This window comes from Bos grunniens, chromosome 8 (assembly GCF_055505025.1).
Source record: "Bos grunniens cultivar Pamir isolate PY7600 chromosome 8, Bosgru_T2T1.0, whole genome shotgun sequence".
Taxonomy (NCBI): Eukaryota; Metazoa; Chordata; class Mammalia; order Artiodactyla; family Bovidae; genus Bos; species Bos grunniens.
Genome location: NC_141172.1, coordinates 75,589,354 through 75,612,358, shown reverse-complemented (window position 1 = coordinate 75,612,358; position 23,005 = coordinate 75,589,354). Strand labels below are relative to the sequence as shown.

General features: G+C 55.3%; 2 protein-coding genes across 13 annotated transcripts in view; one reads left to right on the top strand and one right to left on the bottom strand.

The window, feature by feature from the left end:
• The window catches only part of CNTFR (ciliary neurotrophic factor receptor), a 38,729-nt gene extending 25,862 nt beyond the window's left edge, over window positions 1–12,867 (top strand). For 9 of the 10 annotated variants that reach the window (XM_086416668.1, XM_086416669.1, XM_086416675.1 and 6 more), the window contains 6 exons: window positions 5,904–6,021; window positions 6,188–6,354; window positions 7,405–7,568; window positions 11,415–11,595; window positions 11,950–12,118; window positions 12,214–12,867. In XM_086416668.1, coding sequence (XP_086272794.1) covers window positions 5,904–6,021; window positions 6,188–6,354; window positions 7,405–7,568; window positions 11,415–11,595; window positions 11,950–12,118; window position 12,214 — 800 coding nt within the window. In that variant the 3' untranslated portion in view covers window positions 12,215–12,867. The remainder of the gene's footprint in view (window positions 1–5,903; window positions 6,022–6,187; window positions 6,355–7,404; window positions 7,569–11,414; window positions 11,596–11,949; window positions 12,119–12,213) is intronic. The other variant, XR_015170108.1, reaches the window with a different exon arrangement.
• Window positions 12,868–14,042: 1,175 nt separating this feature from the next.
• The window catches only part of DNAI1 (dynein axonemal intermediate chain 1), a 92,787-nt gene continuing 83,824 nt past the window's right edge, over window positions 14,043–23,005 (bottom strand). Inside the window, exons 20-21 of one of the 3 annotated variants that reach the window (XM_086416642.1) lie at window positions 14,902–15,067; window positions 14,043–14,262 (exon numbers count right to left, since the gene is read on the bottom strand). In XM_086416642.1, coding sequence (XP_086272768.1) covers window positions 14,132–14,262; window positions 14,902–15,067 — 297 coding nt within the window. In that variant the 3' untranslated portion in view covers window positions 14,043–14,131. The remainder of the gene's footprint in view (window positions 14,263–14,901; window positions 15,068–23,005) is intronic. The other 2 variants (XM_086416646.1, XR_015170107.1) reach the window with 2 other exon arrangements.

Below are 23,005 nucleotides of genomic sequence, written 5' to 3'. Positions count from 1 at the left end.
GTGATTTCGCCTCCAGGAGTCGCTGATGGATCGGAGATAGGGAGAATGGGAGAGTGGACAGTGGGAAGAGTCAAGACAGCTGGTAGGACCGATCGCTGCAATGGAGACAAGGTGCAGGGGTCAGCTGGAGGAGGAGACAGTGTGTTCTGTTCATGCGGTGTCTCAGTTTGGCTTTCCCTGGAGTCAGAACCCAAGATGATAGTTCGCAGGCAAGTAGTTTATTTGGCAGGTGACAGAAACATCATTGGGGCATGGGAGAATGATAGAGAAAAGGAAGTGAAGTTAGCCAATAAAGAGGGAGTTACCTAGCCATTGCTTCTGGGCACCCTGCTGAGGGAGCTCTGGGAGCTAAGGAGGCAGAGCAAGTGCCTAGGAGTTCTCCTGCCTGAGGGCTGAGGGAGCCCGGATGCTTACACACTGAGGAGTGGGGGCGGGGGAGGGGAGGCTTTCATTCCCCAGCACTTTTGGCCTGATGCCCCGGCAGGCAATGCAGGTTTTGGTGGCCAAAGAAAGCTCTTAGGCAAATAACTGCAGAGGCGGTCAGCGGGTACGGGTGAGGGATCTGCGGCACCATCTGCTATAGATGTTGGGTTTTGGTCCCTGGGGGACAACCAGGAGTAGATGGCTGGTAGCCAATGGATCTGAGGTTCTGGGACTCAGGGAGAGGCCTGTGCTGGAGATGGGAATTGAGAGGTGGGGGGGGTTTGTCAGCATTAATTCTTTGGGAGACGATGAGATGGTCAAGGGTGAGGCTGTGGGATGAGGAGAGAAGAGGACCCAGGACCCGCTGTAAAAGGGGTTGATCGAAGGAAATGAGCCACAAAAAGAGATTGGAGATCAGAAGGAGCCCAGCAGGACGGGAGAAGGGGGAGCAAGTGAGTGCGATTCAGAAGAGGTGTTAGGAAGCTCAGGAGGAGGAGGTTATCAGTGTTGCTGAGGGTCAGCTGGGCAGGTCCTTGGTGGTCAGCCGGAGCCATCAACTGACAGAATAAATACTCTGAACATAGTTTCGTTTCTTTTCTTTTTGAGCCAAGGATTCAGGCTTCTCTGGCCTCATCCCATTTGGGCGATACACCCCACTCTACTTACTCCCTTGGAGCTGCTTTCTTTACTCCCTCTGAGCTGCCGAGGGGAAGAGATGCTTGAGGGGCCTGAGAGTGGGTCCTTGCCGCATTGTCAGGCGATAGGTGTGGACAACCATGGGAAATGTTAGGCCGAAGGGTTGCTCAGCGTGCTCCACGAAAACACTGACCCATCAGTGGGGCCAGAGGAGAGGGGAAAGTATGTTTTGGTAGGGATGTTCCTTTGCCCACAGAAAAGCCTTTTTACATGTTTAAACTGGAGAGATGGCAGTCGTAACAAAACGTCTTAGTCGCAAGCCCAGGGTGGAGTGACTCCTGCCCACTGGAGTCTTCCTGGCCCACCACAGGGTACCCTAGAAGTGGACCACGCAGCCTAGCCCTGGGCCCTCACATGGGGAAAGAGGCCACATGCTGAGTGGCATGCAGGGAGGATGAGGCCAACTTGGCACCAGCCAGCCACACCCGTGTCTTATCAGCTTGAGCCCCAGAAGTCTTCTGATGGACAAAGCTGGCTGTGATGGCCAGGCCTGGGTGACTCCGGCCCTCGTTCCCAATTTCTTGAGTTTCTTTGAGAGGTCACTGAAGGGAGATTGGGTCTGGAAGTAAGGCCGGTGGCCACGCCCACAGGCCATGCCCACAGCTGCTGTTTGTGACCAGAGCCCAGACTTTTTCTGTATAGCACTGACCACTCTTCAGGCCCTGCCTGTCAGAGGGGTGCTGGCCATGAATTGGCTGTAGCATTAGTAACAGGTACTTATCTCGCATTGCCTTGTTTCCTTCTAGGGTTGGTCAGAGGAACAGGGGACATTAATCATGATTGTTTCAGTCACTTTATATTAGTAACAAGAGACTGGGTTTGGCAACCTTCAATATCAAATTATCCTTCTCACCAGCGCTCAGAGAACAGGACAGAGTTACCCCTGATTTGTGGGCCATTCAGACTAAAAATTATTTAATATTTATCTTAAACATGTAAGATTTTCGTGTCTCTATTTCCAAGGGAACCTGATCATAAAAATATTCTGTTGTAAGTCCCCTTAACCAGGCTGATCCCTGAACTGCTTCCTTTTGACCCACCTTTCTGCCCTCAGGCAGATGTTCACACCCCCTTCTAAAGAGGCCCCTACCCAGGGTGATGAAAGGACACCCCCCGACACACACATCAGGAAGCAGGACCACAAGGTTCCTTTTAGTAGCATCCTTTTGTTTGCCTAGACAGTGCTAATTCCATGTCATTCTGATTTTGAGCTGAAATAAATCAGAGATTGACTAATTTTAAATAGACAGTTCCTTGTCCAGTTTTTAAATATTCGTATTTGATTGGTTAGGACAGGAACTCTAGTCCCCCTGGTTCAGCATTGCTTCCTCCTCAGCTCTGTTTGCTGGGAAGGAAAGAGAAGCCTGTGGTTGAGGAAGTTGGGGAGAGAAAAGATAGGTGGAAGGTGGGCATTTAGGAGTCCAGAAGAGATGTCACGAGATAAGGTTAGGACGGGCCATGGGCCCTGAATGCCCAGGCAAGAGGAGGAGGAGTAGTGTGGGTGCGGCCTGGGAGGGCTGGAGCTGGAAGAGTCATCCCGCCCTGCCTGGCCTGATCTGGCCTGGCCAGGGGCGTGGGCAGCCTGCCTCTCCTCCTCTCTGAGCCGTTGGGCAGGCCTTATGCGTGCCGGGGGCTCCAGCCCAGGCGGGCTGGCGAGATGAGAGGAAAAACATGCGGTTTGGTGGGCTGGACATGGAAAAACAAGCCAATTAGGAGGAAAACAAACAAACCCTGGGCCAGCGAGGGTACATGCACGCATGCACACGCACACACGGCCCCGCGTGGGGCGCTAGGATGCTCTGCTGCAGGCTGATGCTGTCATTTGGGCATCTCAGGAGCCCCCACAGGGGCGACTCAGCAAGTCTGGGCACCCCGGAGCGTGCATGTTTGTGATAACGTGACACGCATGTGCACGGGCTTTGGCTCACACACATGCTCTCACACGGCGTTCTGCTCATATGTGTGAACACACTGGGCACCTTCCCACACCCACGGTTTGAAAAACACCTTCAGGCTTAAGGTCTGTCTCACACACAGTATCGCAGGTCCGTGTCTTGCCATCACTGTCTCACACACAATAGCGCGTTCACATGCCTCTGTACAGAGGACACCGCGGCCACGCGGCCTCAGACATGTGAACAGTCCCCACATCGTACGGCCTCACCCCGCGTCCCACACAAACACAGTCATCTGGCCAATCGCAGTGACACAGCTGCCCGGACTCCCAGTCACACACAGGAAGCCCATCAGAGTTCCACACGTCGCCTCACAACTGCAGTCTCTCACAAACTGCTTCTCCCCTGACGTGCAGCACACTCACAACAGGCCTCCTAATTGCACACTGTCCCACAACCTCACACTTGGTCTCTCACAGCACCCCCACCTCCACCCACCCAGTCCCTCAGCTGGGCTCCAGCTGCAGCGAGTCACTCCTTTTCTTCCTTTTCTTTGTTTTTCTTTCCTCCTTTTCCCTCTGAGAAACCTGGTCCCTGTCAGGAAACCCAAGCCCTTCCCTACTCAGGGCCCAGGGCCAGGCAGGAGTAGCCAGATGACAGACAAAGCCCTGCCCCCCACCGCCCCCCACGACCTGCCCAGTCAGCCAGTCAGAGAGGGGAACTGGTTTGAGGGGAAGGTTTGAGGGGAGGCTCGTCTGAGGGGGGAGGATGGTCAGAGGGGAATGGAGGGAGCTGGTCAATGGGGAGGCGAGTCCGTCCCTGCTCTGCCCTCCAGAGTCCCAGGTGGCAGGGAGCTGACTCTGCAGGCTTCAGTCCTCACCCCCTCAGCGCCCTCTCCTTTGAAGCCTGGGCTAAGGGAGGGTGGGGCGGGGTGCGGGGGGGAGTGGAGGCTTCTCAGCCGACCTCGGAATGTCCTTTCCTCCTGGGGTGACTGCCAGCTCTGGCCTGGCCCACAGGCCCCCACAAGGCACTTCCTGTGTCCTTGGCCGCCCCCCCCCACCCCCATGCCTCTGTGCCCCTGGGCAGATAGGCAAGGGATATGTGAGGCTCACAGGATGAACACAGGACAGACACAAGATGAACTCAGCGCCAGGAAGGCTTCCCAGGGGAGGCAGATCGCGGCGGGCGGCAGGCAGGTTGCCCGTTGTGCAGGCTCCGCTGGCCCCCAACTCTCCCTGCAGGCCTGGGGCTGGAGACATCTCAGCCCACGCCGTCACCCACTCTGCCTGCTACACACGAGCTGCCCTCGTGCCCCTCTGACCCCCTCATCACTCCTATCTGCTCTCATGCCTATCTGTCCCCCTCATCACTCCTGAGCTGGCCTCGTGCCCCCTGACACCCCTAATTGCTCTTGAACTCCTCTAATGCCCTTCTGACCCCCTCACCACTCCTGAGCTCCCCTCATGCCCCTCTGGCCCCCTCATCACTCCTGAGCTCCCCTCACACCTCTCTGGCCCCCTTATCACTCCTGAGCTCCCCTCATGCCCGTCTGACACCCTCATGACTCCTGCTGCAGAGCTGGATCGCTCCCTGGGGGTCTGAGCACATACATACCTCACACATACTGGGCATGAACACGAAATCACACAGAGTCACTCACAATCACGTGCACCCTGGATGAGAGCCCACAGTTCCCCGTGTATCACCACAGCCACTCAGCAGGCGTAGACATGCCCTCCCCTTCACCATCCCTGGCTTATTGAGCTGCCCCCTCCGGCTTCCTGTCCACCTGTCAGGCAAGGGGCGGGGCGGGAGGGCACAGAAGGGAGGTGTCAGTATCCCCGGAGCTGTGGACGGACATTCCTTGCCTGGGTCAGATCACAGAAACTGCCTCCTTCCAGGAACCTGAGCCGGCTGTCCTCACGCCTTACCCAACACCCGAGGGTTGGGACAGCTGGGCTGAGTGCTCACAGCAGCAAAAAGAGTGGTTAGAACGCAGGGAGGACTTCCCAAGTACGTAGGCGTGGTCATGCCGGTGGGTATTCCCATCCTGGTGCTTGGCAGTGGCTCCGGCTTGCTGTGTGACCCCAGGCATGTCCCCAGCCCTCTCTGGCCCTCTGCGTTCCCCAGAGTAAGGCAGCTGCTGACTGTATAAAGGGCTTCTTAAAGGGTCTGATGGGGACTGGGGCTGGGGTGAGTACACGCCAACGGAACAACACACACACACACAGTCACACGTGTAGGCATGTGGTGTGAGCTGCATACACGGACCCTCCTACATACATTCCCACATTCCATCGCACGTCATTCACTCACGTCACACACACACACGTAACACATACATGCACGTGAACGGTGCTGTCGTTTGTGTGGAGCCCCCAGGGCTGTCTTGTGTTCCTTGTTCTCTCCTGAGGGGAAGCCTGGAATGTGTCTTCGGCTGGGAGTGCACCCTGATCACCCCAGCAACCAGAGGACCCGGTGGAGCCCCCCACCCTTGACCTCTGTTGCAGGCTCCCTCTGGAGATGGACGCAAGGTGGCAGGAGATGTGGGGCTGGGGCCAGTTCCCCCAGACATCACCTCCGTCCCGTGATTGATGAGCTGAGGCCCGCAGCCCCCTGCTCCCCATGGTTCCCGCCTCCATTGAGCAGGTGGAGGGGGGGCTCCCTCTCCATACAGCCCTTGTTTTTCTTTAATTAAACATCTGGCTCTCTGTGGCCTGGGAAGCCTCAGACCCTCGCTGACAGCACTTCCCACCCCCACCTCTGGCATTGCTGTTGGGTTGAAGAGGGAGAGCTGGGGTTTTGGGGCCCACCTGTCCCCACACTTGCACCAGGGACTGGGGGCTCAGGAACGCCCTGACCGTGCTGTCCTCGACCCCCCCTCCCCAGTGCCGCCGCGGGAGCCCGTGCTCAGCTGCCGCTCCAACACTTATCCCAAGGGCTTCTACTGCAGCTGGCATCTGCCCACTCCCACCTACATCCCCAACACCTTCAATGTGACCGTGCTGTGAGTAGACACACCCAGGACCCGGTCCAACCCTGACCTCTCCCGGGCCCCCTCCATGCCCTCCATCCATACCCTGTAGCCCAGCCTTGGGCTTGACCTTCTCCCAGCCTCCACCCTGCCCGATCCTTGAGGTTGGTGATGGTGCCTGGGCTTCACCCCTCCCCAGGCATGGCTCCAAAATGATGGTCTGTGAGAAGGACCCGGCCGTCAAGAACCGCTGCCACATCCGCTACATGCACCTGTTCTCCACCGTCAAGTACAAGGTCTCGATAAGTGTCAGCAACGCCCTGGGCCACAATGCCACAGCCATCACCTTTGATGAGTTCACCATCGGTGCGTGGGGATTGCGGGGAGGGAGGGGGCTCGAGGGGGCTCCCTGCTGCATCCTGCAGTGGGAGTGTGTAAGTGGATGTTTGCCAGAGGTGTGTATGAGCACGCGTGGGGATGTTCGCGAGTGTCTGCCCAGGTGTGTGTGGAATGTATAACATGTGCATCCACGCATGGCATGTACACACCTGTGAACGTTTGAGTGGATGCCCTTTACCTGCTGGGGCCGAGAGGCCTCTCCAGCAGCTCTTCTCATCTCTCTGGCTCCCAGAGCATGCAGGAGGGGGAGGGGGGCAGGCCGGGCCAGAACCTTGTGCAGCTGCAGCCTCCAATCCACCCCCCCACAACCACGCTAATGGCTTCCTTACGGCCTGTGATGAATGAGGTGTCAGAATAGGAGACGGGACTGGGACAGAGACCGCCCTCCTCCCAGCCCCCATCCCAGCCAGACCCCCTGCCTGCCCCTGTCCCATCCCAGCCAGACCCCCTGCCTCCACCCACACCCCCGCCATGGCTGGGTCCTTGGCCAGACTCTACATGACCTCGGCCCTTAGCTGCTTCCATCAGATCCTCAGCCCACTTCCAACCCAGATCTGCAACACCTGTGAACTGTCTTTTGACCTTGACCCACAGAGCAGCTTCAAGCCCAGACTCTTCCAAGGGAGGCTGTGTCTCAGTAGGGAACTGGAAAAGTTGAGGTGGAAAGCCAGGCTTGGGGGGAGTATATGATGCTGGTACAGGAGTGGGTGATCCAGGTGATGATGAGGGTCGTGATAGAGCATGACACAGGCTTAGTAATTGGGATGCTGGTCATCATGAGGATGGGGTTGGGGTGAAATTTATGATGTTGATATCATGAGCTGGTGACAATGACTGTGGTGACAGTCACTGGTGATGACAGGGATGTGAAAGGTGGAAGGAATGAGATGGTTGTTAACAGTAGTTGCCAAAGCTGACAACAGAGGAGACCAATGATTATCGATGTGTGCTGGTTGTCATGGTGGCTGGGGTTGTTCAAGAGATCAGTGTGGTACCAAAGCTGTGTTTCCTAAACAGTGAAGCCTGACCCTCCGGAAAATGTGGTAGCCCGGCCAGTGCCCAGCAACCCTCGCCGGCTAGAGGTGACTTGGCAGACCCCGTCGACCTGGCCCGACCCGGAGTCCTTTCCTCTCAAGTTCTTTCTGCGGTATCGACCCCTCATCCTGGACCAGTGGCAGCATGTGAGTGCCTTGCCCTGCCCTGCCTGGATCCTGAGAGCAGGAATCAGAGCCACCCGGCATGGGAGTCCTTGCTGCTGCCTGTTCCAGTGGGAACAGAGAGCAGTCGGAGAGGCTTTCTGGGGTGGAGGGTGGGCCTGGAAGGATGGATGGAGCTGAGGCGGGGCACCCTGATTGACCCCCATTAGGACAGGCAATGGCACCCCACTCCAGTACCCCTGCCTGGAAAATCCCATGGATGGAGGAGCCTGGAAGGCTGCAGTCCGTGGGGTCGCTGAGGGTCGGACACAACTGAGCGACTTCACTTTGACTTTTCACTTTCATGCATTGGAGAAGGAAATGGCAACCCACTCCAGTGTTCTTGCCTGGAGAATCCCAGGGATGGGGGAGCCTGGTGGGCTGCCGTCTATGGGGTCGCGCAGAGTCAGACACGACTGAAGTGACTTATTAGTAGTAGGACAGTCAAACACGCCTGTCTATGTGACTCCCCGGGATAGTGGAGAGAGATGCTGGGGGCAGATGGTGGCAGTGTTTCTCTTTTCCTGTCTCTGGCTTCAGCCCAGATCAGACATCTCTCTCCTACACTCTGGACCAGGCTCTGGGCCTGGACCCGAGGGACAGGATAGTCCCTGTCTTCACAGATGGGCTCCAGGGGTCAGAATCAGGCAATAGAGTTAAGCTCAACCCAAGGTGTGAGTTCAGGCCATGACTAGTGTCATGGCTCCAAAGTCAAGCCTCGCTTAGGTGTCAGCTTAAAGTTATGGGTCAGAAGGTGATTTGGGCCAGGAAGCAAGCAGTGGACAGGGGCAGCACGGGGTCAGGCTGTTGTCTGGGATGCTGATCAAGCTATGAGAGAGAGCTCTGGGGATCTGCCAAGGGTTCGGGGCAGTCTGGAGTTTCTCTCTCCTTGAGAGCCTGGGGTTGTGGGTGCTGTCTGAGGGCGGGAGGTCTGAAGGCAAGGACTGGGGCTGGGAGGATGCTCCCCATGGCAACCCAGGCTGGCACTCAGGGTCACCCTGTACCCCCACCACATCTACCTGGTTCCAGCCCCATCTCCTCATGCCCCCGTCCCGGCTGGCCTTTAAAGTATGTAATTCAATTCCAGGGCGCCTGTCCTGGTTGCAGGCCTGGCCCCCACAAGGCTGCTCATATGCTCATATGTTCCCTGACAGAGTCCGGAGTCCCTCCTGCCTGGCCAGCTGCCCGCGACTAATGCATTGCTAATAACCAGGGTCTAGTTTCACAAGCCCCCCTCCCCTGCTAACGAGCTACAGGCAGCAGCCCTGCGCGTCGCGGCGCACACGCCTTGCCGTGGACCTGGCACACTGCCCACCACACACACACGGGAACGTGCACACACACATGTGGTCCCCAGCAGGAACCATGCTCCCACCATGCATGTGACTAACGTGCCAAGGGCACGCACTGGCCTGCACCGTGGGCAGAACTGACCCCCACGCTGACTTGGGCAGAGCAGAGTATGTGGGTTCCATGGCAAGGACACGTGTGGCCTGTGGCCCATGTTAGCCCTGTTCCATGTCACGTCGGCTTGGTGGTTGGCTAGATGTATGGTTCTTTTGAACTTGAGTTTTGCTCTGAACAGCATTGACTGTCCCCAGTCCTTAGTCTTGGCGAGAGGCAGGTGTATGATGGGGAGGGGCAAGCAGAGAAAAATATCACTTGGCTTTTCAGGAGGATGTGAGAGATACAGGCCAGGAATCGCACAAGAATGGGTGCCTTGAGGTCTGGCTGCTGCTGCTGCTGCTAAGTCGCTTCAGTCGTGTCCGACTCTGTGCGACCCCATAGACCGCAGCCCACCAGGCTCCCCCGTCCCTGGGATTCTCCAGGCAAGAACACTGGAGTGGGTTGCCATTGCCTTCTCCAATGCATGAAAGTGAAAAGTGAAAGTGAACTCGCTCAGGTCTGGCAGGGGCTCTCAAAATGGACCGGGGAGGCGAGCGTGGGTTCCCTGCATCTTTTTGCCCTGGGCATCACTCAGCAGGAAGGGAGAAGGGCATACAGCCACAGACTGGAGGAAGGCCTCCTAGTCAAGGCAGATGCCAGCAACTCGGGAATTCCTGACACTTGTGGAGCCATTCTCTGAAGGGGGTGGATTAAGGGATCAGTGACCACCTGACTAGAAGGGCCCAGGCCTAGGAGACGTGGCTTCCTGGAGAGCCATGGGCTCCTAGGCCACATCACTAGAGGTGTGGTGGGTTGCCCACCCTAGGCCTGCCAATGAGGTGGTCATTTGAACTGCTCCCCATGGTTCTCTCCCTTTGGGGAAAGATCTGGGGGACAGAATCAAAGGAGGGGGCCTGAGGGTGGAATCCTGGCAAGGGGGAGAAGGAGCTGAATGAGCTGGGTCTACTTAGCAGAGGGAGTCTTTGCAGAACCAGAGGGGACCAGAGTTGGAACTGGGCTCCAGCTCCAGGAAGGGAGGGTCTCTGAGGCCCACCCATCTTCTAGAGCTAGAGTAGGACTCACTGAGCCCAGGTCTGGGTCCAAAATGTCTTCCATATTGACTCTGGCTCTACCCACACCTCCTACCTGAGGCCCATGGACCCTGGAGGGGTTGGGAGGCCTTCCCATCCCACTTGGACCCAGCTACACACACACATACACACACTTGTACTCACAGGCTCTCAGCCTTCCCCCCCCCTAACTTGGACCCAGCTGCACACACGTGCGCGCACGCGCGCGCGTGCGCGCACACACACACACACACACACACACACACACTTGTACTCACAGGCTGTTAGGTCAGGTAGCCCAGACCCTGGTTTTCTGGGAGAAGACTGGAACAGGGACCAAAAAAGCCCTAAAGCCAGACGTGGCCCAGAGCGGCCCCTCCTCCGCCCCTGCCGGCTGCCCCTGTTTACGAGGCGGCTTAATGAGGCGGCGGGTGCCGCTGAGATGAACCAGAGCCCAGCCTGGGCCTGGGAGGGGCGCCGGACAGGCAGGCCAGCCTGGAGGGTGGGGGAGACCAGCACGATGGGGCTGGCCAGGCCGGGGGCGGGGTGGCGATGCCTCCAGGAGGAAATGGAGCAGCTGTCCTGCGGTCCCGCTGCCCCCGGAACTGCCCCCCATCCCTTTTCCGCCTCAGGCTGGAGGCCTCCCTGAGGGAGAGACCCAGCTGGGGCCAGGCTGGTGGGTGCGCTGGGCATCTGGGAACCCGGGCTCCGAGTTGGAACCCGTGATAATGACAGAGCTGGCTGAAGTCTGTTTGGCCCTCACCCTGTCCCTGTGTCCTTATTACAACCCTGTGAGGGAGATCGTTAACGCCATTTTACAGATGAGGACTGCAAGGCAAGTGGAAGTTAAGTCAGTCACCTAGCGAGGAGGGGATGGATGGAGCTGAAATCTGGACTCGGGCAGCCCAGCTCCAAGTCTGTGCGTGTGGCTTTCCCACAACAGCTTCTTCATGGGGGAGGAAGAGGGCAGCCCCGCACTAACCCTCTCTCACCCCAACCTCGTGTTGCCTCCAGCTAGGACCGAGGTCAGGGGCTCGTGAGAGCTGGGTGACAGCAGAGTGGAGATGTGAGCACAGTCCTGCTGACTCTCCCCTCAGGGTGCGGGGAGCTTTCTGTCTCCTTAAAGATCTCCCTCAGGACTGTCTTCGCTCCCTGGGGGCGGCGGGTCTCCTCCCTGAGGTGTCTTTACTCTCCCCTAGAGGTGTTCTCAGTAGCCCCTCCCTCCCCCAGGGAAGTCCTTGTGCCCTCCAGGGGTATGTTCACTCCTCTCCCCTCCCCGAAGTGTTCTCCTGTCTCCTGGGGGTGCCTCACTCTCCTGACCTCCAGGGTCCATCATCCGTCTCCCCCCTCCTACTCCATGGTGGTCTGGCTGCAGGTGGAGCTGTCAGACGGCACGGCACACACCATCACAGATGCCTACGCTGGCAAGGAGTACATCATCCAGGTGGCGGCCAAGGACAACGAGATTGGGACGTGGAGCGACTGGAGCGTGGCTGCCCACGCCACGCCCTGGACGGAGGAGCCACGACACCTGACCACTGAGGCCCAGGCCCCCGGTGAGCCTCCCCTCACCCCGTGCTGCCTCCTGTCCTCCTGGGACTTGGAGTGTGTGCCCCAGGGCTCTCTGAACCTTGTGTGGCTGCCACACTCCCCTTGGTCTGTCCAACCCCTGCTGTTCCTTGTCCTTGCTGTTTGGACATTCTCAGCAGGGGCCACTGGATGGAGAGGTCATCTGTGCGCCTGGGGGAAGCAGCAAGGACCTGCCTGATGGGTGAGGCTGAGGCTGTCTCACCGGGGAGGCAGCACTGGTCTAACACAGGAGGCAGGAGCCATGTCTCGTGGACCCCCAGATCTGGGGGGATCCCCAGCCCTGGCCCAGCCCTTCCCTGAGTTTCCCCCATGTTCCCCAGAGACCACGACCAGCACCACCAGCTCACTGGCACCCCCGCCCACCACGAAGATCTGTGACCCCGGGGAGCTGGGCAGCGGCGGGGCAGCCTCGGCGCCCTCCTTCGTCAGTGTCCCTGTTACTCTGGCCCTGGCTGCCGCTGCTGCCACTGCCAGCCGTCTCCTGATCTGGTGAGTTGGGTGAGGCTGGGCGGCAGAGAGGAGCCTGAGGGGACCCCCGGGCCAGCCGCTTCTCTTATGGCCTCCTGCCCTGTTCGCACCCCCAGAGCCCGGCATCCTGTGAGGACACGCCAGCGGACCTGCAGAGGAGCAGGAGGCCGGAGCTGAGCCCGAAGACCCCGGTTTCTATTTTGCACACGGGCAGGAGAGCCTTCTGCATTCTCTTCAGACACAATTTGTAGAGACCCCGGCAGGCCCGGGCCTGCCGTCCCTCCCCTGGCCCCGCCACCCCATGCCGGCCCACCTCCCTCCCTCACGGGAGGGGGCCATGCAGCTAACCCGCCCACCAAAGACCCCACCACTCGCCCCTGTCCTGCCCCCCTGGGGCTGGACCCTCCAACGCCAGCGACTCCCAGGAGCCCTTGGGGGGGCCTGAGGGGAGCCCCTCACATCCAGTCTCTCCTCCTGTCCCCGCCTCCTGTCTGTCCCAGGGTCTCTGTTGCCACCATCAGATTATAAGCTCCTGACGCTGGGGGGGCCCAGCCATCCCCTTCCCCCCAGCGCCCACACTTTTCAGTCCCCCACCTCTGCCCCTGTTTTTGTACGACCCTCCCCCTTTCCTGCTCCCACCCCACAGTATTTAATGCCCTGTCAGTCCCTTCTAGTCTGACTCAATGGTAACTTGCTGTATTTGAATTTTTTATAGATGTATATACAGGGGTGGGGGCGGGGGGTTCTCATTAAACGTCACCATTTCATGAGTCCTTGGAACAGACCCGCTTTGGAAAGGTAACCCTCACCCCAGGACCCCTCCCCTTCCAGGCCTGGAGGAGGGAAGGGGTGGAGAGGGGCAGTTCAGCTCCCAGGAGGTGTTTGGGGTCGGGGCTTTCTGCTTCTGGTGGGGAGGGAGCACTCCCTGGAGGCCACGGGCAGAGTTGTGGGGAATGAAAGGTCCCAGCCAGCGAGGCAGCTCTCACCTGGGGATGTCCTGACAGCCCATGCTTGCTTGCTTGTTTAGTTGCTCAGTCGTGTCCGACTCTCTGGAACCCCATGGACTGTAACCCACCAGGCTCCTCTGTCCATGGGATTCCCCAGGCAAGAATACTGGAGTGGGTTCTAGTCAGCCCTGCAGGCTGCTAAATCCTGGCAGGGCCGTGGCCTGTTAAGGGCTGTCTTCGGAGCTTCTGCACCCACAAGTGCCCAGGCCTGGCTTTACCCACAGGGCAGAGGAGCATGAAGGGGAGGAGATCAGGCTCCATCCTCTGGATGGAGGGCTTGTCATCCCTGCCAGCCAGGAGACACAGGCCAAGGTTCAGCCTGAACTCGGGGCTCAGTGCACAGAGGGGCCTGGGCCTGGGCGGGCAGGGAGGTTGCCCGGAGGAGGCCACCTGGCATGTGACCAGGGACTTGACTCAGGACGGGGAGTGTGGACTGCGTGGTTTACCCCGGGGTTAGGTTACAGCGAGGATTCTGTGTGAGTGGGAAAGGAGCAGGCTTTGGCTTCATAGGGTACTCAGTCTTTGGTGCAGCCCCACACCCTGCTCACACCCACACCCTCCCAGTCCCCAGACTGGGCCTCCAGGTTCCCTTTGATTGCTCCTCAGAGGAGGAGCCTCTGGCTGCCCCAGGCCTGCTCAGGTCCAGTCCCACTCTTGTCAGAGCCACCCCCTGCAGCTCCTTGGCTGAGAAGGCCCAAGGCTGGGGCCAAGTTGGAAGGTACCTTTGGCCTGGGGGTAGGGGCACAGGGTTAGGCCAGAGCCCCAGCCAGAGAGCCAGGCCTGGCCGTGCTCTGGGCAGCTGGAGCAAGGAGAGAAGTGGAGTCAAAGCCATGAACATGCAGACCTGTGCACACTTCCCCCACCTCCACCCCCAGCATGCACCAAGCCATACCACCACTGAGCCACTGACCCCTGGGTCACACATGCAGCCCAGGTTCAAGCCCTCCTCCTCCAGCCAGGGTCAGGAAATGGGCATTCCATTACTGGTCTCCCTGCCCACCTGGGATGATGTCCTGGGAGGATGGGTTCATGGTTCCAGGAGCACTGATGAGTCAGGCCTGGACAGGACTCCAGGTAGGTAAAGGGCTGAGAACAAAGGTGCCCGGCCCTCCTCCAGTCTGGGCGCTGGAGGACAGGGGGCGTTCCAGGCTGGAGATGCTGTGGAAGGCAGAGGCCAATGTCAGGCTAGAGACGCCTGTGGTTTTTCAAGCCAGATATCCCCAGCTGTATGAGCACACTGCTCCTCATCCACAGGAAGGGGCTCCCAGGAAGAACCTCCTGAGAAGCTGCTGTGGACCCATCTCTGTGTCCTGGATCCTCAGTGTCTGTCCTGGATCCACTGTGTCTGTCTGGTCTCTGTGAGGTGAAGCTTGGGCCTGAAACCTGCATTCCAGGCCCAGCGGGGGTGGAGGGCGAAGGAGGGTCACCAACTCTTGAGAAGGACATTGTCTTCTCAAGACAATGACAGTTGGTCTGAGCCTCCCTCTTCCCTGTCCTTGTGGTAGAAGGGCTATAGTAGGGGGTCTCAGGCGCATGCTCTTTCCTGCCTTGAGAGCCCTGGTCAGCCCTGACCCACCCACCGCCCACCCAAGGCTTGGGCATCATCAATCTGGCCTCCATTAGCAACATGGGAAAGCAATTATGTGGGGCCTGGGGAGGAGAAGGAGGGGAGGGGGCTTGCAGGAACCTCAGAGGCCGATGGAGAGGAGGATCAAGGCATCTCCCTGACCCCATTCCCAAGGGAGAGCCCCAGCCCCATCTCAAGCCCTTAGGGGGCTTCAGGGACAGTGTCCTCACCTCTGACCAGACTGGACCCGGGCCCAGCGGTGGTCATCCTTCTGGGGGTCCTGATCCCCGACCTCACAGAGGCTGCTCGCCTGGGGAGGGTCTTGGCTGCTGTCTGTGGCTGCCTCCTCAGGCTGGCTCTTCCGCATCCGTTATATCTCGTCATGGTTCTGGGGAGCTGAGGACAGCCTTGGCATCAGTTTTTGGAGCTCAGTCAGAACCCGGAGACTTAAAATCCCGCTGGTGGGGGTTGGGGGGGGCCACTGCTGGGGGAGATTTGGATCCCACCCCATGGAGCAAGCAGCCCAGCCTTTCAGCTCACTAGTTCTTGCTCTCTCTAGGGGCATGGGAACCTTCCTCTGTGCCATTCCTGTAGCACTAACTTGTCCGCCCATCATCTCTCTGAACCTATTCCATGCCTATGTCTCCGTCCCATGCCTATCTCTGAACCTTTGTTCTGGTCCCTATCCTTGTGTTCCTCTCTGTATGTCTCCTGTGTCTGCTGCCCGCTTTGTCTTTCTAGCCATCTTTTTCTCTGTCTCCATCCCTGTCTTTGCCTCTGTCCCTTGTCTCTATCTCTCAGTCTTGTCTTTTCCTGCTTCCCTCCCTCTGTCGCTGTGGGTCTGTCCCCATTGCTCAGAGTCTCCGTATCTCTCCCTGTGTGTCTGTCTCTGTGTATATATATCTCCAGGCCCAGCTGTGTGTCTCTCTTCCTTCTTCCAGACTCTGGCATCCCTTCCCTCTGTCTGCCTCTCTCTCCGTGTTCCTGTCCTGGTCCAGACCCCAGCCCCTGGCTGCCATGCCTCCCTGGCCTGAGCCAGGGGCTGTCCTGGCTTCTGCTGCCCCCTCTCGGCTGCCTGCCTGCCCTTCATCTTCCCGGGCAGGCAGTGATCAGTGCAGGCATCCCACGCCTGCCTCCCAGCAGCCAGCCAAGAGAGGGAGGTGGTCAGGAGACTGCAGGCAGGAATACCTCCATGCAACCCCCGGCATTGAGAACTCCCTAGAACCAGTGAGCTCACTAATTCCCTAGGCTGGTGCTCTGAGAAAGCTTATCCTCACATGTAAAGAATAGGATACTGGCTCCAAAGCCAGCCCTGGGGCCGGCACCTGCGTGTCTTTGTGTCTTGAGGTCCATGTGTTCACTATGCCCAGAGCTACTGAACATGGACAGGTAGAGACAGAACCTTCACGGGGTAGCACCTCCCTGGGGCTAAAGACTGGGGGGCAGGAAGGACTGGAGTGCAGTCCTCACCCCTTTTCTCAGAGGAGGGCAGAGAGGAGGGAGGTCTGAGCAGAGCAGTCTGATGGAGCTGGTCTGAGGAGGGAGGCTGGAAGGGACTTACCTGACAGTCACTCTGATGGGGAAGGCTAATCTGGAGGTGAGTGGGTCTGAGAGGGCCTGTGTGACAGGACTGGTCTGAGGGAGGCTGGCCCGGGACACTTGCTGCTGAAGAGATCTTGTTTGGAAGGGCCAACGTGAGGGCCTAGGCCGATCCAGAGATCTCCAAAGGGACCAGTCTGAGGAGGGTCTACTCTGAAGACACAAGGGTCTGAGAACAGGACCAGCTAGCCCTAGTTTGCCTGGGACTTTCCCAGTTTTAGCACTGAATACCCCCTCGTTCCCAGGAAAATAGAATAGTTGGTCACTCTATTTTAGAAGGTCTTGGCCAACAGCGCTGGTCTAATGGGAGAGGCCTGTCTATGAGCAAGCAGATCCAAGGGGGCCTGGTCTGACAGTGCCTGAGGTTTGAGGGGAGAGGTTGCTCAAGGCTAGAAGCTTCTTTGAGCAGGAGGAGAAGGGGAGGACAGAGAAAGAGATGGTTGGATGGTATCACCAACTCAATGGACATGAGTTTGAGCAAGCTCTGGGAGATGTTGATGGACAGGGAAGCCTGACATGCTGCAGTCCATGGGGTCGCAAAGAGTCGGACACAACTGAGCGACTGAACGACAACAAAGGCCCTGAAGGGAGTGGACGGTTTGGGTCCTTCCAAAGGGCAATGGCTTGGGGAGTGGCCACCAGGGGGCAGGGCAAGCTCTTAAGAGAATCAGAGCCAAAGGCTCCAGAGGGAGCCAGACAGTGTGGGGCTGTGTGTGAAGGGTGCCTGCAACATCGAGGACACGTCTGTGTGATGCTGTGCAGCTGTGCAGTCATGTTTCGGTGTGGTTGGGTGAGCAGGGGCACGTCTGTGATGTGGCAGCATGTGCCCAGTGCAGCTGCAGCTGAGGCCTTGTGCGTGGCTATGGGGGACGGAGCAGGAGTCTCTTGGGGCACCTGGACAGGGAGGCTGTGGGTGGGCCATCAGAGAAGTTTCCCTGGGAGGAGCTGAGATGGGGAGGAGAGATGGACCCAGGCCTCCCCATCTGTGCCCGCGCCTGCACACCAGAGGATCCTTGAGAGTGCAGACACTGAGTGCTTTGGTCACGCACAGGGGCAGTCCCCAGGCCAGTCTGCAAGCCTTGGCCCTGCCTGCCCCTCCTCTCCAGTGTCTCTCCTCCTGCTACCTTCAGCTGGTGCTGCTCCAGCTGAACACCCCACGCCCACCCCACTGCACCCCATTCCTCCATCACTGTTTCTAGTGCTCCTATCTCCATGTCTTGGTTCCTGCTGTTCCTTACCCGATATCTCCTCTCATGCTGCCTCTGTGAAACACTCCCTGCTCATCCCTCTTCATGGTGGGCTGGGTACCCACTCTGTGCAGAGGCTTAGTCCTGTGGACCCCAATCTCACCACTGGGACCTGAGAGTCACCGGGATGGGGCTGGTAGGATCTTGTCCAGAGTCGGGGGGTCCCTGAGGGGAGAGGCATGGACCAAGCAAGGCTGGGAATCTCCGAGTTAGGACAGCAAAGAGACGTCACCATTATAGAATCACTCCACTTGGTCCTACCCCCCACTAACAAACCGAACAAAAGCCAAAACAAACCAAAACAAAAATGCTGTTACAAGCTCAAGTCCAACCAAACAAGGAAGTTCTTTTTATAAACCTTCAAATGCGATAGCCAAGGAAAGGAACAGAAGATTCTGAAGCAGTGTATGAGTGGTATGTCTCCTAACCCCATGGCCAAAAGTAGCACTGAGAAAAGGCAAGTCAACAGAACACCAAGAATTCTCACTAATACACTGTAATCTGAGAGAAGTGGACTGTTGAGTGAGTAGATAGCCTCAGGGAAAATCTGGGGAGGGGTGGGGAGAAAAAATGCTTTGTAAATGTGCATGCGTGCTAAGTCACTTCAGTCAGTCTGCAACACTATGGACCCGTCAGGCTCCTTTGTCCATGGGATTCTCCAGGCAAAAATATTGGAGTGGGTTTCTCTGCCCTCCTCCAGGGGATCTTCCTGCTGTATTCATCCATGAGACCTCAGGAGAGGCAGGAAGAGGTGCTATGGCTTGGCATCTTCCAGGGTACTGGTCTGAGGCTGGGGGCTCCAAAGCTACAGGATGAGGAATGCCCCACCCTCTAGCTGCAGCAGAATCTCTTAACACGGCCTCAAAGAGGCAGCGTTTAGGCCCCATCAAGGTCAGCAGGCAGCCCCACCCAAGCCACCCTTAGGCCATAGAGATGGGGTGGGTGGACTTGAAAGCAATAGCCAGCTTTTAAACCATAGCTCCCAGGGGAAGATAAAATGGTCCAGACAAGATGGGCAGGCATTTGACTCCAGAGCAAGGAGAGGTCTGCTAAATGTGAGTGTGGCAGATGTAAGAGGAAAGGAAAGAGCATGGCCTCTAGGCTCATGGATCATAGCTACGAAAAAGGTGGGAAGGAAGGGAGGGAGGCAGGGAAAGAACGGAACAGGACAGAAGGCAAAAACAAGATAAACAGCCCAATCTAGAAGAAAACACAACCAAAGGAATAAAAGCAGATTTCTGGCAAGTTCTTCCTGTTACGGAAGGCTGTAATAATAGTATGAAATCAATAAAACAGGAACTCAAAGACAGAATGATAAAACAACAATGAGATGCAAGAGAGATCACAGAACTAAGGAAAAATAATAAAGGACCAAAACAGTACCGTTACAGACGTAACAAATAAACCAGAGACAGCAAAGCACAGAATGGATATGACTGGACACCAAAGTAATGTGTAGGAAAGACTTGAAATACCAAGAGTAAATGTGATTGGAAAGGTAAAGACATTCAAGCAATTAGAGTGAAGGACAAAGACAAGCTACCATAGCATAATTAGCAGCCCTAAAGCTGAGGTTCCAAAAGAGGAACAGCAAGAGTTATTAAGGTATGAAACACAGGAAGGCTTCCCCTGAAATGAAACAAGAACTGAATATTCAGATTGAAAGTGCACACCATATGCTAGAAGAATTGATACGGAATAGCATTGACATTAAGACACACTGATTTAGTAACCAAACTTAGAGGATAAAATAAGAATACTTGAGGAATCTAGGCAGAAAAAGCAAGTCATGTCAGTGGAGGGGAAAGTCAGTCTGAACTCAGATCTCTCCAAGGTAACATTCACCAAACGAAGATAATGAAACAAAATCTACAAAATTCTGAGGGTAAAAAAATGTCACCCCCCAAAACATAACGAACCAAGGGGTTGATCTCAATCATGAATTTAGGGATACAGAACTCAGGAGTCCTTCTGGAAAAACTAGGCAAGGACAAAATCCAACCAGCCGAGACTTGAACCAAAATAAGGAGCTGAGAAGGGCAAATTCATGGTAAAAGGACTGGAGCGTGCTCAGGCACTCAGTCGTGCCTGCCTCTTTGCGACTCCATGCTCCTCTTTGCATCCTGCCATGCTCCTCTTTGCATCCCGCCATGCTCCTCGTTGCAGCCTGCCAGGCTCCTCTGGTCATTATGTCTTCCTCCAGCGGGTTTTCCCAACCCAAGGATCGCATCCATGTCTCCTGTGTCTCCTGCATTGGCAGCTGGGTTCTTCACTACTGAGCTACCTGGGAAGCCCCAAGAGGACTGGTGGTGAAGATTAATTCCTTTAGATTAAGATTTAACTGTTGGGAATTTTAGTTGCAGAATGGAATGTAAATATTATAAATCCTGATAAAATAAAAACAACATTGGCAACACAGTCTTGAATGGAGGAAAGGGGCGGGAAGGAGGGCAGAAAATCACATTTTCTTTCATAGTTCAGAGCAACTAATATGCAGATAAATCCAAAACATAATTGTAAAAATCCTACTCTAATCTCTTAGCTGAAATTGTTTGTCTTAACTTGAGAGGGTGCTTTTAAGAATGAATAGCTTTTTGAGGTGAGGAAATATTTAGTTGAAGTTTGTTTATTTCTTCATTTTCACTTTAGTTTCTTTCCCCTCTTAAATACAACAATACACTTTGCCCTTTGGTTCTTAAAAAAAAAAAAAAACTTCTATAGTGTGTCTCATTCATTTTTGTGTCTGGCTCTATTTTTACCTCTCTCTCTCTCTCAATCTCCCTTAATGCTTTATGCATACAAATAATACTGACCATTTCTGTCTGGTGAGATCTTTGAATGACTGATTGAATTTTTCTCTGTATTCTTTTATATGACTTAAAAATCATTTAAAAAATAAATTTGCATCTTTTTTCTGTTTTTAAAAAACTATTATCTTTCTCTTTCTCTCTCCCTTTTGGTTTAAGGTAAATCACCTAATCTTGAGCCTAAGATTCCTCTTCAATCTGGGGATAAGATTTACATTAGAAGATGTTATGAAGATTGTGAGATAATCCACCACCCACCTGGTGGTAGGATGAATAATGGCCCCCAAATTAGTTTGCACCCTAATTCCCAGAAACTTTGAATGTACATGTACGTGGTAAAAGGATTTTACAGCTGTGATTAAATTAAGGGTCTTAAAATGGGAAGATTATCCTGGATTAACAGGTGGTGTGGATGCAATCACAGCTATCCTAACAGAAAAGATGCAGGAGTCTTCAGAGGAGAAGGTGATGGGATGATGGAAGCAGAGGCTGGAAAATGTAGGAAAGGCCCTCAAGCTAGGGAACACAGGCAGCTGCTAGAAGCTGAAATGGTGGGGAAATCGATTCCCCTCCCAGGTCCACACCTTGACCTCAGCCTGGTGAAACTGATTTCAGTCCTCTGACCTTCAGACTGTAAGAGAATAATCTGTTGTTGGAAGCCATTAAGTTTGTGGTAATTTATTAAAACAGCAACAGGAAACTAACACCAGACATTCCTATGTGCTGTTCCTTTGGTCCAAGTTGACCTCCATAGCCATCTGTTTCATCCTCCCAACTCCTACTTGTTCAATGTTCAAGTTTCCCTGACATCGCCCAGAGGGGAGTGTGTATCCCCCATCACAACACTAACCACTGTTAGAGCTGCTCACGGATAGGTGTCTCTCCCTCCCAAGCTGTGCATGTGAGGTCAGGGCTGGAGACCAGGCTCCCTGCTTCCCAAGCCCAGCAGAAGACCCAGCTCAGTAACTGCTAAATGAACAGATGGGTAGGTGAGGGCAAGGTGAGCAGTTGGTGCCATGTAAATAATCATTACTCTCATTCCTTGGTGTCAGTGCCTCTCCCTTCCCGATTTCCACCTGGCTGTCTCCCAGGATCCTCTCCTCCTCATTACTCGCATGCTTCTAATCTCTAGAAAACCAATCTGTGTCTTTATCTCTGAGTTCTTTTCCTTGGTCATTGGTCCAAAACACATTTGGTGATACCTGTTGAGTCTATGGATAGGTTTACCTTTGGGTGTGCACGTGTGTGTGTGTCATGGAGACCCGTGAACCCCTTTAAGTGTATTTTCCTGGATATGCAGGACATGTGTAGTGAGCGTTAGACATATGTGTACTGTATGGATGTGTGTTTTCATGCGCATGCCTGTACCTGTGGGTAAGCTTGTTGTTTCTGCACACGTGTGCTTTTGCTTGTGTGCTGTGTGTCTCTGATTGTGGGTTATGTGTCTGTGTTAGTGTATGTCTGTACATGCAGGGAAAGACACCTTTTGATTTCTGCTCCCAAGCGATCTGGCTGCCTGAGGCAGACATTGGTGTGCCAGCTTAGCCCATAGGGTTGCTGTCTTCCCTTTCCTGTCTCAGGCATACGGCTGGACCTTTTTCCTCCTTTTCCTCCTGGGATGACAATCTCAGGTTCAAGGTTGGGCCAGCCACAGATATCTTCCAAACTCTGGCCTTCTGGAGGCCTAAGCTTCTTGAAGTGATTTTGCTAAGAAGAGAGGCAAAGTCACCCAGAGAGTCCCTCCAAATGAAGAGGGGGTTCTGCTTTTGCATGGGTAAGTGGGACCCACAAATACTCCCTAATGATGACCTAGGAGAGGGGTCAGGGCAGGCTTGGGAAGGAAGGATCCTGGACATTGAGCTCCAACCTAGGAATCTCAGTAGAGACCGTGTACACCACAGCATCAAATATCCAGTGTCTCTGCACGGTTGAAGAGGATGGAGTGGGGTGGTGCCCCCCATGACCTTCCTACTGCTTAGGACCTTGGAGAGGAGTTATATTTAATTTGGTTTGGTTTTACCACTTGAACCATTTTAGTGCATAAAGTGTAGAAGTGTTAGTCACTCAGTCGTGTTTGACTCTTTGTGACCCCATGGACTGTAGCCCGCCAGGCTTCTCTGTCCATGGGATTTGCCAGGCAAGAATACTGGAGTGGGTAGCCATTCCCTTCTCCAGGGGATCTTCCCAACCCAGGGATCAAACCCAGGTCTCCTGAATCGCAGACAGATTCTTTACCATTTGAGCCACCAGGGAAGCATAGTTCTGTGCTTTTGAGTATATTCACACTGCTGTGCAACTATATATTTAATTTATATAATATTGTTATATAGGGCTTCCCTGGTGGCTCAGTGGTAAAGAATCTGTCTGGCAATGCAGGAGACATGGGTTCCAAGCCTGATCTGGGAAGATCCCACATGCTGTGGAGCAACTAAGCCTGTGTTCTGAAACAATTGAGCCTGTGCTCTACAGCCCACAAACCAACTCCTGAGACTGCACGCTGCAGCTACTGAAGCCCATGCACCCTAGAGCCCATGCTTTGCAACAGTAGAAGCCACCGTGACGAGAAGCCTGCATACCATCACCAGAGAGTAGCCCCCGCTTGCTGTAGCTAGAGAAAAGCCTGTGCAGCAACGAAGACCCAGCACAACCAAAAAATAAATAATTAATATATTGTTATATAT